The sequence below is a fragment of the Megalops cyprinoides genome, chromosome 14 (assembly GCF_013368585.1).
Source record: "Megalops cyprinoides isolate fMegCyp1 chromosome 14, fMegCyp1.pri, whole genome shotgun sequence".
Taxonomy (NCBI): domain Eukaryota; kingdom Metazoa; phylum Chordata; class Actinopteri; order Elopiformes; family Megalopidae; genus Megalops; species Megalops cyprinoides.
Window position 1 is genome coordinate 34,043,634 of NC_050596.1, and position 12,353 is coordinate 34,055,986.

General features: G+C 48.2%; 1 protein-coding gene across 1 annotated transcript in view; it reads left to right on the top strand.

The window, feature by feature from the left end:
- The first annotated feature begins 2,549 nt into the window (after nucleotides 1–2,549).
- Nucleotides 2,550–12,353, top strand: part of LOC118789373 (speckle-type POZ protein-like A) — a 15,913-nt gene continuing 6,109 nt past the window's right edge. Inside the window, exons 1-7 of the mRNA XM_036545764.1 lie at nucleotides 2,550–2,725; nucleotides 6,213–6,374; nucleotides 7,452–7,585; nucleotides 8,797–8,918; nucleotides 9,445–9,596; nucleotides 9,964–10,091; nucleotides 11,810–11,987. Of these exons, the coding sequence (XP_036401657.1) occupies nucleotides 7,508–7,585; nucleotides 8,797–8,918; nucleotides 9,445–9,596; nucleotides 9,964–10,091; nucleotides 11,810–11,987 (658 nt within the window). The 5' untranslated portion in view covers nucleotides 2,550–2,725; nucleotides 6,213–6,374; nucleotides 7,452–7,507. The remainder of the gene's footprint in view (nucleotides 2,726–6,212; nucleotides 6,375–7,451; nucleotides 7,586–8,796; nucleotides 8,919–9,444; nucleotides 9,597–9,963; nucleotides 10,092–11,809; nucleotides 11,988–12,353) is intronic.

Below are 12,353 nucleotides of genomic sequence, written 5' to 3' on the forward strand. Positions count from 1 at the left end.
TGGATGGGATTATCCATATTCTCAAATCACTGTCCATCATCTTGGAAACAACAATGAAACATTTTTAAAGAACATCAGCAACTTGAGCTTCTTATGTTCTTGACAAGTGCATTCGTGTTTTGTTGACAGGTAGTGCATTTTTGACCTTCAGCTTCATGAATCTTGGCCTGCAGCGTCTGTACTGAAAAACTCAAAGTCGGACACATTACTCACTGCATTCAGCCCCTGCTCATAGAGAAGGATTCTGGGAAATACTTCTCAAATCAGCTCACTGCAGCTCTCCAAGATAAAGCTGTCAGGCATAACATATATCTTCTTTTTCAATTTGTTAAAACCACATTTTTAAAAGAAGCCCCATATGTCACAGTAACATTTATGATATCCCCAAAACATATTTGACAAGGTTTATAAAACTTTAATAACTTATTTACCCATGTACTTTTCCCTTGAATTCAACTGCTCACCTGTGCTTTGCAGAAATGGAATTGCAGAAATCAAGATAGCAACACATTTCTCACACGAATCAGCATCACTTTTCCACGCAAGACTGAATGCAGCATTACGAGGTGATATCTGTGTCACTGGGGACTCGGAGGATTATGATGGCCTTCTGCTAACCTGACAGGTGCTAATGTTGTCACCGTCAGAACTGTGAAACGTGTATGTTCATCTAAACCTCTGTGAGCTGTGCATGATTTTGTGTAGGTTTGACGTTTACAACATCCATCTCATATAAATTTAAGATGGGTGGATGGGGGTACCGAGATCTTCAATATCTGGAAGTAGTACCAAGAATCTGTATCCATACTTAAAATGGCAAACACAGATACATACAAAGACAGTGTCATTAAGCTGAATATAGATTTTTTCCTAATACTCACAGTCTGAAAATACAGTCATGTGACTGCATAAGATTATGTGTATCAAAACACTGATATTACACTACCAGGTAGTGAGAGGAACGGCTCCCTCTTCACTCCATCATCAGACTCCACACACTGGCCAGCTTACTCTGCTCGGCACCTGGCTGGTCCTGTCCTTCATTCAAGGACATCAAAAGCAAATACAAAATGCTCTGTTTCAACTGTATGCACTGGAGATCAATGTCTTTCTGAATTTTGTCAAAACTCATTTCTTAATTATTTCATTATTTCAAACAGTCCCAGTTTATTGGATGGGAATTTGAGTCGCATGCTGTTGGGTGTTTGTTGAAAGGCATTTCTCAGACCTTAAGGACTGTGGATCCTGGGCTTAACAGTGACCACCACCACCTTCATCCACTGCCAAATACAATCAAATCATATTAGATTGATGCAATTCTATTAAAGGGACCCCACAGAATGATGTCATGTCTGTACGATGGCATTGTAATTGTATACATACAATATCATAAGTTATAACAATGGTATATGGTGTAACAGTGGTATATACAGTATACAGTGACCTTGGTGAAGTTATTGTCTGTTAAAATGGAAAATGTATTGGCTGAATTTTTTTTTAAAGTGTTGTGACCAATCAAATTTCAAAGTCAAGGTGTTGAATCATGTAAAGCAATATATTACAGTCATTTGTTTAAGATTTGGTTTATGACAAACATTTAACAATGCAAATGATGATGTGGGAATGTTTGGCAAATCTGTCAAATCTTACTTGAATGAAATACAGTAAAAGAAAAAGAAAGAAATATGCATTTTGCCTTCTGAGTTTGAAAAACTTTCACTGTTTGATAAAGTTTTAATCTGTGTTTTCGCACATGTTCTGAGCATAGTGGCTTTGCGTACATTTGACAGTGACAATTACAATTTTAGAAAAATTCCAGAATTAATAGCTTTATGACGCAAAATGCTGATTTGTGATGACAGAGACTCAGAGAGAGAGAGAGAGAGAGAGAGGGAGGGAGGGAGAGGGAGAGAGGCAAAGAGTATAGAGTTTAAAAGACAATATTTATTTGAGCGAATCTCATGTTTATCTGCAGCCTTTACTGAGAGGATCCTGACAGACGGCACAGGGTCCTGACAGACAGCACAGGGTCCTGACAGACAGCACAGTGCCTGAGAGACAGCACAGGGTCCTGAGAGACAGCACAGTGCCTGACAGACAGCACAGGGTCCTGGGAGACAGCACAGTGCCTGACAGACAGCACAGGGTCCTGACAGACAGCACAGGGTCCTGAGAGACAGCACAGGGTCCTGACAGACAGCACAGGGTCCTGGGAGACAGCACAGTGCCTGACAGACAGCACAGGGTCCTGAGAGACAGCACAGGGTCCTGGGAGACAGCACAGTGGCTGACAGACAGCACAGTGCCTGACAGACAGCACAGGGTCCTGGGAGACAGCACAGTGCCTGACAGACAGCACAGGGTCCTGAGAGACAGCACAGGGTCCTGGGAGACAGCACAGTGGCTGACAGACAGCACAGGGTCCTGAGAGACAGCACAGTGCCTGACAGACAGCACAGGGTCCTGGCTCCTGCAGAAGCTCATTTTAACCGGCTTGAAAGCAGGAAGTTTAAGTCAGAGCCCCATGCCGCACATGCGCAGATGCGCAAACCCAGGGCTGCGAGCCGCTATGGCTGAAAAGCTGTTTTGAAAGAGAAAAATACACCAATTATTCATATCAAAAGGATAAAAGTTTGTTTTTACAGTATTAAAATAACATAAAGACAAGGGGAGCGGCAAAGATAGCATATTTCGTGTCTGTCCATGGTGGGAAAGTGAAAGAAAGGTTGGTAAATTGTTTAAGTTTTATTTTCCCCAGTGTTGTTAGCCGACTGGCTCCCAGGTTGGGTATGAGATCTGCGTCCACACAAAGAGCAGCGATATGCGATCATTCACATTAAAAATGTAATTATTTACTGACTTTATTCATGCTGAAGAGATTCTAGAATATACTCTGACCAGCCCGAAAGTGAAATTGTTGTTCGGCCTTTGTTTCGGAGTGGTGCTTGTTTCGAGCTAACTGGCTATCGTAGCATCCTGCTAGCGAGCTGGTTTAGGCCCGGATGGCTAGTTGTCTGGTTATCTCTGTGTTAGCATGGTAACTAGCTGCCCATCCTGGCTTAGACAGCTAGTTAGCGTGCTAACGCTTTTGGGGCTTGTGTCAGGGGGTTAGCCACTCTAAACAGCAGGTTTTTGTGTTTAAGCAGCTTTCTTGCTAACTAGTAGCAGAAAGTCAGTTTACATACATGGCTAGCAGCACATTTACCATCTGGCTGTTCGAATGCAGCTGGTTATCAAGTTAGTGATTTTCTATCTGTAGGAAACCAGCTGTTAACTAACAGGTGTCTAGCCTAGATTATTGTAAACTGAGGTTTTAGTCGGTCTGTACGCGAGCGAAGTGCATCATTTTGACACGGTTGAAACTTTGTTCAGGTAAACAGCTAACAGGTTATCCAGTCCTGGCACTTAATCTGAATTAAACCTGGCCGGTTTATGGAGGGGAGATGCTGGCTGTCTGCCTCTCCTGAAATTAAGCCACTGGACTCGTTAGCTAACGTTAGCTGCTGTTCCTACTACATTGTGGAGCCAGATTTACCTTTTATATATGTGTATACGTAATATATTACATTTAGTTAGTTGGTTAACGTTGGTATGACCAGCAAGGCAACTACATTCACCAGTTAGCAAGGAAGCTAACTTGGCAGCGAGCTGCAGTGTATCTCATCATGGAGGAAGCCCGGCTGTTAGCTGGACTTTTCTTTCACTCAGTTGTAGCGATGACCTTTATTTCTAACGCAAACCGCTAAGGGCAGATACATGACGAAGGTCAGTTATGTTTCAGGGGTTTCATTTGATCTAACCTTATCTGAAAATTATTTCTTGCATGTCGTCATTAGTGAATAATATCGCCTATGACAGTAATGGGTTAGTCTTTGAAGTCTGACATCAGTTCATTGTAAAATAACGTAAAGTTAGCTGTTTATTTTGCATTTCTTTACATCGTTGAGGGCTGGTTTCGGTGGCTATTAGTTTAGAGGTGTTTACTTACAACAGTATTTTTTCATGTTTTAAAGTAGACAGAAGGGTAATATGGTAAAAAAAAAAAAAAAAAAAAAAAAAAACAGGACGACAATACCGTAGACTAATAAAGAGCCGGGCCGGTGCCAGGGTTCTGTGTGTTTACATCACCAGGGTTACAGAACGCACCGGGCCTGCAGGCTTTACCGTGCCACTGTTAACCGGACATTGCGTGCTCTTAAACCGAGTTAATCCTGCGCCATGTACAGACTCTATTACTCAGAAACTCACTTGCACTGCTTTGCCATTGGCTACAATCGAGCAATGTTTATACCAAGCAGGGTACTGGTAGAAGTGTTCAGCTACCTGAAATGGAGAATTCAGTTGTGAAGACTCATTTCTGAAGGGACTTCAGCTTGAAGACCGATCACCCAGGAGGATAAAAACTACCTCATCCCAGTAGCAGTGGATTTATTCAGCATTGTGTCTAACTAATGAGGGTTTGCAGAAATGCATTAGGCCCAAAAATAGCTGTAGCGTAGCTGCTGTGGCAGTGAGTCTGCTGGTGCCTTTCCTGGCAGCGGAGCTGCCTCTGGGGCTGCCACAGCTCCGTCTGCTGCTACGGAGGGCCGCATTAGGCTGTTCTTAAAAAACACAGATCAGATGCAGGAATCTGGTGTGTTCCAGGCCGTGGTGTGCCAGGCGCATTGGCCCTGGAGTTCACCCTCCACGCTGGCAGGGAGTGGGCAGAATCAGCTCAGCTGCGTGTCTGAGAGGCCATGTTCCTGATTCCTGCTGTCAGAGCCGCTGTGAGAGGCAGAGAGATGACTGCAAGTGACACCTCTGCCCTCACACCCCCAAGCTCTGAGAAGGCAAGAAAACTCTGTTTGTTCACAGCGCTGCAAAAATGCCAACTGCTTGTTCTGCCTTCTCTGCCAGCGGATAAATCCTGGCTGTTGTTATTTCACAGTCTCTGTAATTCTTTAATTTTATCTAGTTGGAGTTTTCACAGTGCAGGCTCTACGTGAACACGTTTAGTGATGTTTAGAGTTGTTTTTTGTACTGCATGCTCAGGGGCAGAATGGGAGAGACTGGGACTGCTGGAATCTGCTGGTGTGGCTGACTCCACTCATGAATGATAAGAGGAATAAACAGATGGAAGATGATTTTTTGGAAATTGAATATTTATATCGGTCTGTTTGTAGTTCATCAGATACTGCGTTTGTATCATGTGATCTGCAGCCACCAAATTTGGTGTGGTCACGTCCCAAGACCAGTGTGAACTTGCCAAGTTTAATCATTTATATTGGGATACATTATTCCAGTGTATTAAATCAGTTAAGGACTAAATAAGTGTCCAGTCTTTATCATCAGGCTAAGAGAAATGTAATGACTACACCATGTGGTTTAAATTATTATATTTAAGTTAAAGATGTAGAAAATGCAAAATGGCAGTCAGACCACATTATTTATCAGTATAATCTCATCTTGCTCCTCCATTTATGACTTTTGAACAAAATGTGCAAATTGTTTGGCTCAAAGGCCTGAATTGTCTTCCAGCATCAGCAAATTCATTGTCTTATGGCAGACCATATCATTTCACCTAAATTTTGCAATTAACAGATAAAAGATGGCAGAACATGTACTGTTTAATCCACATTTCCTGCAAATGACCTCCTCAAGCATAGTTTTTACATTGTATTGAAATTTTGCACATTGCTAGGACTGCTTGGAATATCTCACCCTCAACACCAGTATGGCATATGAACCACATACCTCCACCACTGGTGATATGAACCCAGTGGTGGAGGAGATTAGTAAGTTTGCATTTTATACAAAATGCAGTGAATTGATAGATTTAAAGCGGCTGTACTGTTTCCCAACCCCTGCCACTCTTTAGCCAGTTTATTCATGTTTTCAGCAACATTCTGCTTGTTTGGAGTCATATTTTTCATATTGTCCATGTGGTTTTGGAATATTTCGGTCAATGTGTGACATAAAACTGAAAACTCATTAACAGGGAGTATTGTGAAATGGGGCAGGTTAGTGTGGAAATGGAGGGAAAGGGTCCATAGGGCTGTAGGAGGCATTACCTGCAACCTGAGCAACCAGGTACCAGGTGTTTCAGAACGCTCACCAGGTACCAGGTGTTTCAGAACGCTCACCAGGTTCCAGGTGTTTCCTCGCTTTCTTCTGGAATAATCTTTTAAACTGTCTCCTTAACTGTCGGCTTCTTTGTTTCACCTTGTCCCCAGGATGGGTTTTACAGAAACGGCCATCAGGCATGCAGTGATTACCTAATCAGCAGCTGCCGTCACAACACGCTCTTCCAGCGAGTCCTATCACCTTCCCCTCCCTCTGCGTCCATGGTAACGGCACCAGCAGTGGCGAGATATATGCCTTCATCACAACATTTGGTGAGCGCTCTCAGACAAACATCAGGATCTCACCTGGGGGGGGGCACGGGATCTCTGTATCTTGGTTGATATTCTGGTGTCAGGCATGCCTTGTCTGTTTTCTGTCAGTGTTTCTCTTACATTTTCTTATTAGTCAGAGACAAAATCTTAAAAAGGTTGTATCACAATTTTGAATAAAAATGTAATATATTAAGTGTTCTTAAATGATGAACGTTAAAAGTCTTATCAGATGTTATGCCTCTTATCTGTAATTTACATGTCCCAGATCACACATCCTGTTTTGTGTGACACCTTCGTGTGATTTGATAAGGGTGTTTTATGTTGTTGCTGCACGGTGTTACTGTACAGCTACAGTGTGCTGCAGCCAAAGCTGGCTGGCCTAGGACTGCACTATGGCCTGTAGTACGGTGCTCAGTGGAGTGCGGTTGGAATGTTTGAAGAATTTAGCTAAGGACATTTCTCAAGAGAAAAATGTTTTGTAAAAAAAATGTATGTCCATTTTGCTCCTTCATTTAGAGCTTTTGATAGCTGCTAGTGACAGTAAAATCAGAGACCCTGGCTCCCTCTTCATTCCAGAGTGAGAGTGATGAGGGGACGTGGTGGAGATCAGAGACTCTTAGAGGAAGGGATGGCTCAGCGCACAGAGGTAGCGCAGATTATGCGTATGGGAGAGCTGTCGCAGAGTTTCATATCGTATCCAGGCCATTGCAGGGGGCTGGTGTAGCAGCATGAGGAGCGCTGTCTGGTTAGCGATTTTGACAGTGTTACCGTTCAGACTCACTCAGCATGTACTGACAAGAAAATACTCACTGGTTTGTTCAGTTTCTTCCACCTCATTGGCTCGCTCAGGGTAAAGGTGTAATACCATTGTAGCCAGAGAACATGGGGATTGTTGGGTCCTGATGCTCTGTGAAACTGACGGTGTGTGTGTGTGTGTGTGTGTGTGTGTGTGTGTGTGTGTGTGTGTGTGTGTGTGTGTGTGTGTGTGCGCGTGCGCGGATGACTGTGTGTGTGTGCGTGCGCGGATGACTGTGTGTGTGTGTGTGTGTGTGTGTGTGTGTCCTGCCTCCTCGCCAGGGCTGAGTGGTGAGACTGACAGGGACGTGAGCGTTGTGCGCGGGAGTGAGGCGGCCATGTCGCGCGTCCCCACCCCGCCCCCGCCGGGGGAGATGGCCAGCGGGCTGGTGGCTGAGAGCTGGTGCTACACACAGGTAAGCCGTCTGTGCTACACGCAGGTTAGCCGTCTGTGCTACACGCAGGTTAGCCGTCTGTGCTACACGCAGGTTAGCCGTCTGTGCTGCACGCAGGTTAGCCGTCTGTGCTGCACGCAGGTTAGCCGTCTGTGCTACACGCAGGTAAGCCGTCTGTGCTACACGCAGGTTAGCCGTCTGTGCTACACGCAGGTTAGCCGTCTGTGCTGCACGCAGGTTAGCCGTCTGTGCTGCACGCAGGTTAGCCGTCTGTGCTGCACGCAGGTTAGCCGTCTGTGCTACACGCAGGTTAGCCGTCTGTGCTGCACGCAGGTTAGCCGTCTGTGCTACACGCAGGTTAGCCGTCTGTGCTTTTCTGTGAATTTCATTGGAGTTAAATTTAGGTCCAGTTCTCCACCACTCTACGAAACCTGTCACATTCAATGTAACGGTCACTTTCAGTGTAAATATCACTGGCTTTGTATCCATTCAGTTTGAGTGCAATATGATCCACACTTTGGAGAACGCTCATTACGCAGCATGACCCTACCACTTGGTGAGGGGCTACTGTGTTACTTCAGGTCACTTAACTTACCAGCTAGATGCTTCAGTACAGATTTACATCGCAGCCCCAGGCAGACGTCAGTCTGATATGGAGCGCAGCTCAGGCCCGCAGCTGTACTGCAGGCGGGAGGCCTGCGTCAGTCGGAGCGCAGCGGTTCTGTCCGTCCCACATGCTGTGCAGAGGAGTCGCTCGTCCGCAGCTGTACTGCAGGCGGGAGGCCTGCGTCAGTCGGAACGCTGCGGCTCTGTCCGTCCCACATGCTGTGCAGAGGAGTCGCTCGTCCGCAGCTGTACTGCAGGCGGGAGGCCTGCGTCAGTCGGAACGCTGCGGTTCTGTCCGTCCCACATGCTGTGCAGAGGAGTCGCCCGTCCGCGTTTCAGCCCTGCAGTCCTGTCGATCTGTCAGATAGAGCCAGTCTTAACCAGCCAATGGCGGCGCAGTGCAGTGCCGGTGCTGAGAGGCACCGTGCGGCTGTGTGTGTCCGGCCTCCTGAAGCACAGTACTGCACAGGACCTCTCCGGGATGGTCTCTGCTGTAACTGATGATGCCAGTACAGCTCTCTCAGGCTGAGAAGTGAGACTGCCGCGTTTAACTGGAGGAGACTGGGTGAAATGCATTGATGAGCATGAGTCATGGATTGTTGTGTTTTGTTTTGGTTTTCCTTCAGGTTAAAGTAGTGAAGTTTTCCTACATGTGGACCATAAATAACTTCAGTTTTTGCCGAGAGGAGATGGGGGAGGTGTTGAAGAGTTCCACCTTCTCCTCAGGACCCAACGACAAGATGAAGTGGTGAGAAAGAGCCCTGGAATGCAGGGCTGCAGCTGCCATCCCTGCAGCCCTAAACCTCACTGCTTCATGCTTAACCGCACGCTCTTATCCACACTCACTACTGTTTCTACTGTTGGATATGTACTGAGGCAGGTTAAGTACCTTTCCCAAGGACAGAGGGCTGACCTTCAGGTTTTGAGCCCTGCTCCTTACCACTGCATGTGGGGGTCCAACAGTCGGGGGGCTGCGCTGTGTCCCTTCTAAAGATGGGGTGAAAGGGCACAGGTGAAAAGGTCAGCAGTAAAAACAACAGGAATCGCCACGGAGGATGTGGCGTTTTATCTTGTACCCCAGATCAGTGTCATCAGACAAACATACTTCTGACCACAGAAGAGTGCTCTCTCAGCCTGTGTGGTCTTGCAGGGATGTTCGGAGTGAGGTGAAGGGGCAGCTCTGACACATGAGCAGCTCCGCAGTGCTGAGTGTTTGTGTCCTATGGTCCTGCGGTGTCAGAATGACTGCCTTCCTGTCTCTATTTGCCGGCCAGGTGTCTGCGTGTGAATCCAAAGGGGCTGGATGATGAAAGCAAAGACTATCTCTCCCTCTACCTGCTGCTTGTTAGCTGTCCAAAAAGTGAAGTTAGAGCGAAATTCAAGTTTTCCTTACTGAATGCGAAGAGAGAAGAAACCAAGGCCATGGGTAAGGGGTGACAGACCTTTGTGAAACACTCTGTGATGCTGCTTGTCCGTTCATCAGTACAGTATTAGCCTGTAACATTTCAGAGCCAATTCCAGCCCTTTGCCGCAGCTCTGCAGCGTTTCGGTGCTCCCTGGCAGCCCGCACACAGTTTTGGGTTGTTGCAACAAGAGCAGACTCTTTCAGGTGAGGTTAATCTCTCTCTCTCACTCACACTCACTCTCACTCTCTCTCTCTCTCTCTCGCTCTCTCTCGCTCTCTCTCGCTCTCTCTCTCTCTCTCGCTCTCTCTCTCGCTCTCTCTCGCTCTCTCTCGCTCTCTCTCTCTCTCTCTCTCTCTCTCTCTCCCTCCCTCTCCCCTGTTCCTGCAGAAAGCCAAAGAGCATATCGATTCGTCCAGGGGAAGGACTGGGGCTTCAAAAAATTTATTCGGAGAGATTTTTTGCTGGATGAAGCAAACGGACTCCTACCAGACGACAAGCTCACACTGTTCTGTGAGGTACGTCTGCTTTTTTGTGTTTTTTTTTTGTTTCATGGACCATGCATGGTGTTAATGAACGAATAAAACCTCAGTCCCCCACAGTGGGCCGTGACGCTGTAACCTCAGCGCAGTGGGCAGTGATGCTGTAACCTCAGCGCAGTGGGCAGTGATGGTGTAACCTCAGCGCAGTGGGCAGTGATGGTGTAACCTCAGCACAGTGGGCCGTGATGCTGTAACCTCAGCGCAGTGGGCCGTGACGCTGTAACCGCAGTACAGTGGGCCGTGACGCTGTAACCTCAGTACAGTGGGCCGTGATGCTGTAACCTCAGTACAGTGGGCCGTGATGCTGTAACCTCAGTACAGTGGGCCGTAGCCTCAGCGCAGTGGGCCGTGACGGTGTAACCTCACCGCACTGGGCCGTGATGGTGTAACCTCACCGCAGTGGGCCGTGACGGTGTAACCTCAGCACAGTGGGCTGTGACGGTGTAACCTCAGCACAGTGGGCTGTAGCCTCAGCGCAGTGGGCCGTGACGCTGTAACCTCACCACAGTGGGCCGTAGTTTCAGGGGTTACTCTCGGGCAGAAGTGTGGTGCTGGCCCAGCAGGTGTTTCTGTCTGAGGCCCCTGCAGGTGGGACTGACTGTGCTGTAGTCAGGCATAGGAAGTGAGGATGTGTCTGACACTAATGTGCCCAGCGCTGTCTGCGCATCTGCGCAGCTGGTCTCTGCTCCAGGCGCAGGCAGGGAGGGGCTTTGGGACCGCCATGCTGGGGGCCTCCTCTCCGTCAACCTGAGTCAGAGGCATCGGGGGGGTCACTCCTCATCCGCTTCAGCCCCAGTGTTTAGGCTGAAAGATGCAGAATTCTCCCAGTTAGATCACAGACCCATTACCTCTCATTAGCTGGAGGCTTAAAGGTAATTGGAAGGATGTACCCCAGGAGAGTTACTTAAAAATGCATTGTGCGGTCACTGGGGAAGAACATGTTAAATAAGTTAAATAAGTCATGTGCTGAGTTTCCTGCAAACACAGTCAGAATGTGAGAAAAAAGAAGTGTCAGTGTGCACGGCAGGGTCTGTGGGAAGGATTATTAACATTTTCAGGGAAATTGGCAATTAAAGCAGATTAGCTACAAATTGAAGATGGAATTGCTTTCCTCGTTAATTAAAGCTGTCTCAGGGAAGTTAATTAATTTGAACTACAACTGGCAGCATTGTAGAGCTGGCAGGTTACGCTGTTTCTGGTTACTGTAGCGCTCCTGTGTTGCTTTCATCGAAACGCCATGATTTACACTCGGGCTGAAGAAGCTCCAGTCAGGAGAGACTCCTTCAGCAGTGCAGCATCAGCGGGCAGCTCAGTATCCATCTGTCTGAACAGGGGATCAGATCACAGAAACGTCTCCAGAGAGTTCATTTCTCCACGTATTTTAGTGGAGTATACATGCACAGCTCCTCAGCTGGTGGCCTTTATTCTGCTACTGAGGGGCCACTGTTGGACTTACAGACGAATGAAGTAGTTATGCCTGCCTCTGTAGTTTGCTTCATGGAATTGACGCATCTGTTCTAAAGTAGGAGCATCACGTCCCACTGGCATTAAGTGAGAAGTGCTAGACAAGGGTAATGTGACAGTGTCGCTGGTACTGTTGGGTGGCGAGTTGTATGTAGTTGTGCTGTGCCAGGACAGTGAGCTGTCAGTGTTGTAGCTGAGAGGCGTGAGGCTTGGTGCTGTCCTCCTGCCAGGTGAGTGTGGTGCAGGACTCGGTGAACATCTCAGGCCAGTCCAACATGAACATGCTGAAGGTGCCGGAGTGTCAGCTGTCCGAGGACCTGGGCAACCTGTGGGAGTGCTCACGCTTCACCGACTGCAGCCTCTACGTCCGCGGCCAGGAGTTCAAAGCCCACAAATCCATCCTGGCAGGTGAGCCCTCCCGCCCTCTCGCCCTCTCTCACCCTCCCGCCCTCTCGCCCTCTCTCACCCTCCCGCCCTCCCCGCCCTCTCCGCCCCCTCCCCGCCCTCCCCGCCCCCTCCGCCCCCCCCGCCCTCTCTCACCCTCCCGCCCTCTCGCCCTCTCTCACCCTCCCGCCCTCTAGCCCTCTCACACCCTCCCGCCCTCTCTCACCCTCCCGCCCTCTAGCCCTCTCACACCCTCCCGCCCCCTTTCACCCTCCCGCCCTCCCGCCCTCTCGCCCTCTCTCACCCTCCCGCCCTCCCCGCCCCCTCCGCCCCCTCCCGCCCTCTCTCCCTCTCTCACCCTCCCGCACTCCCCGCCCCCTCCGCCCCCTC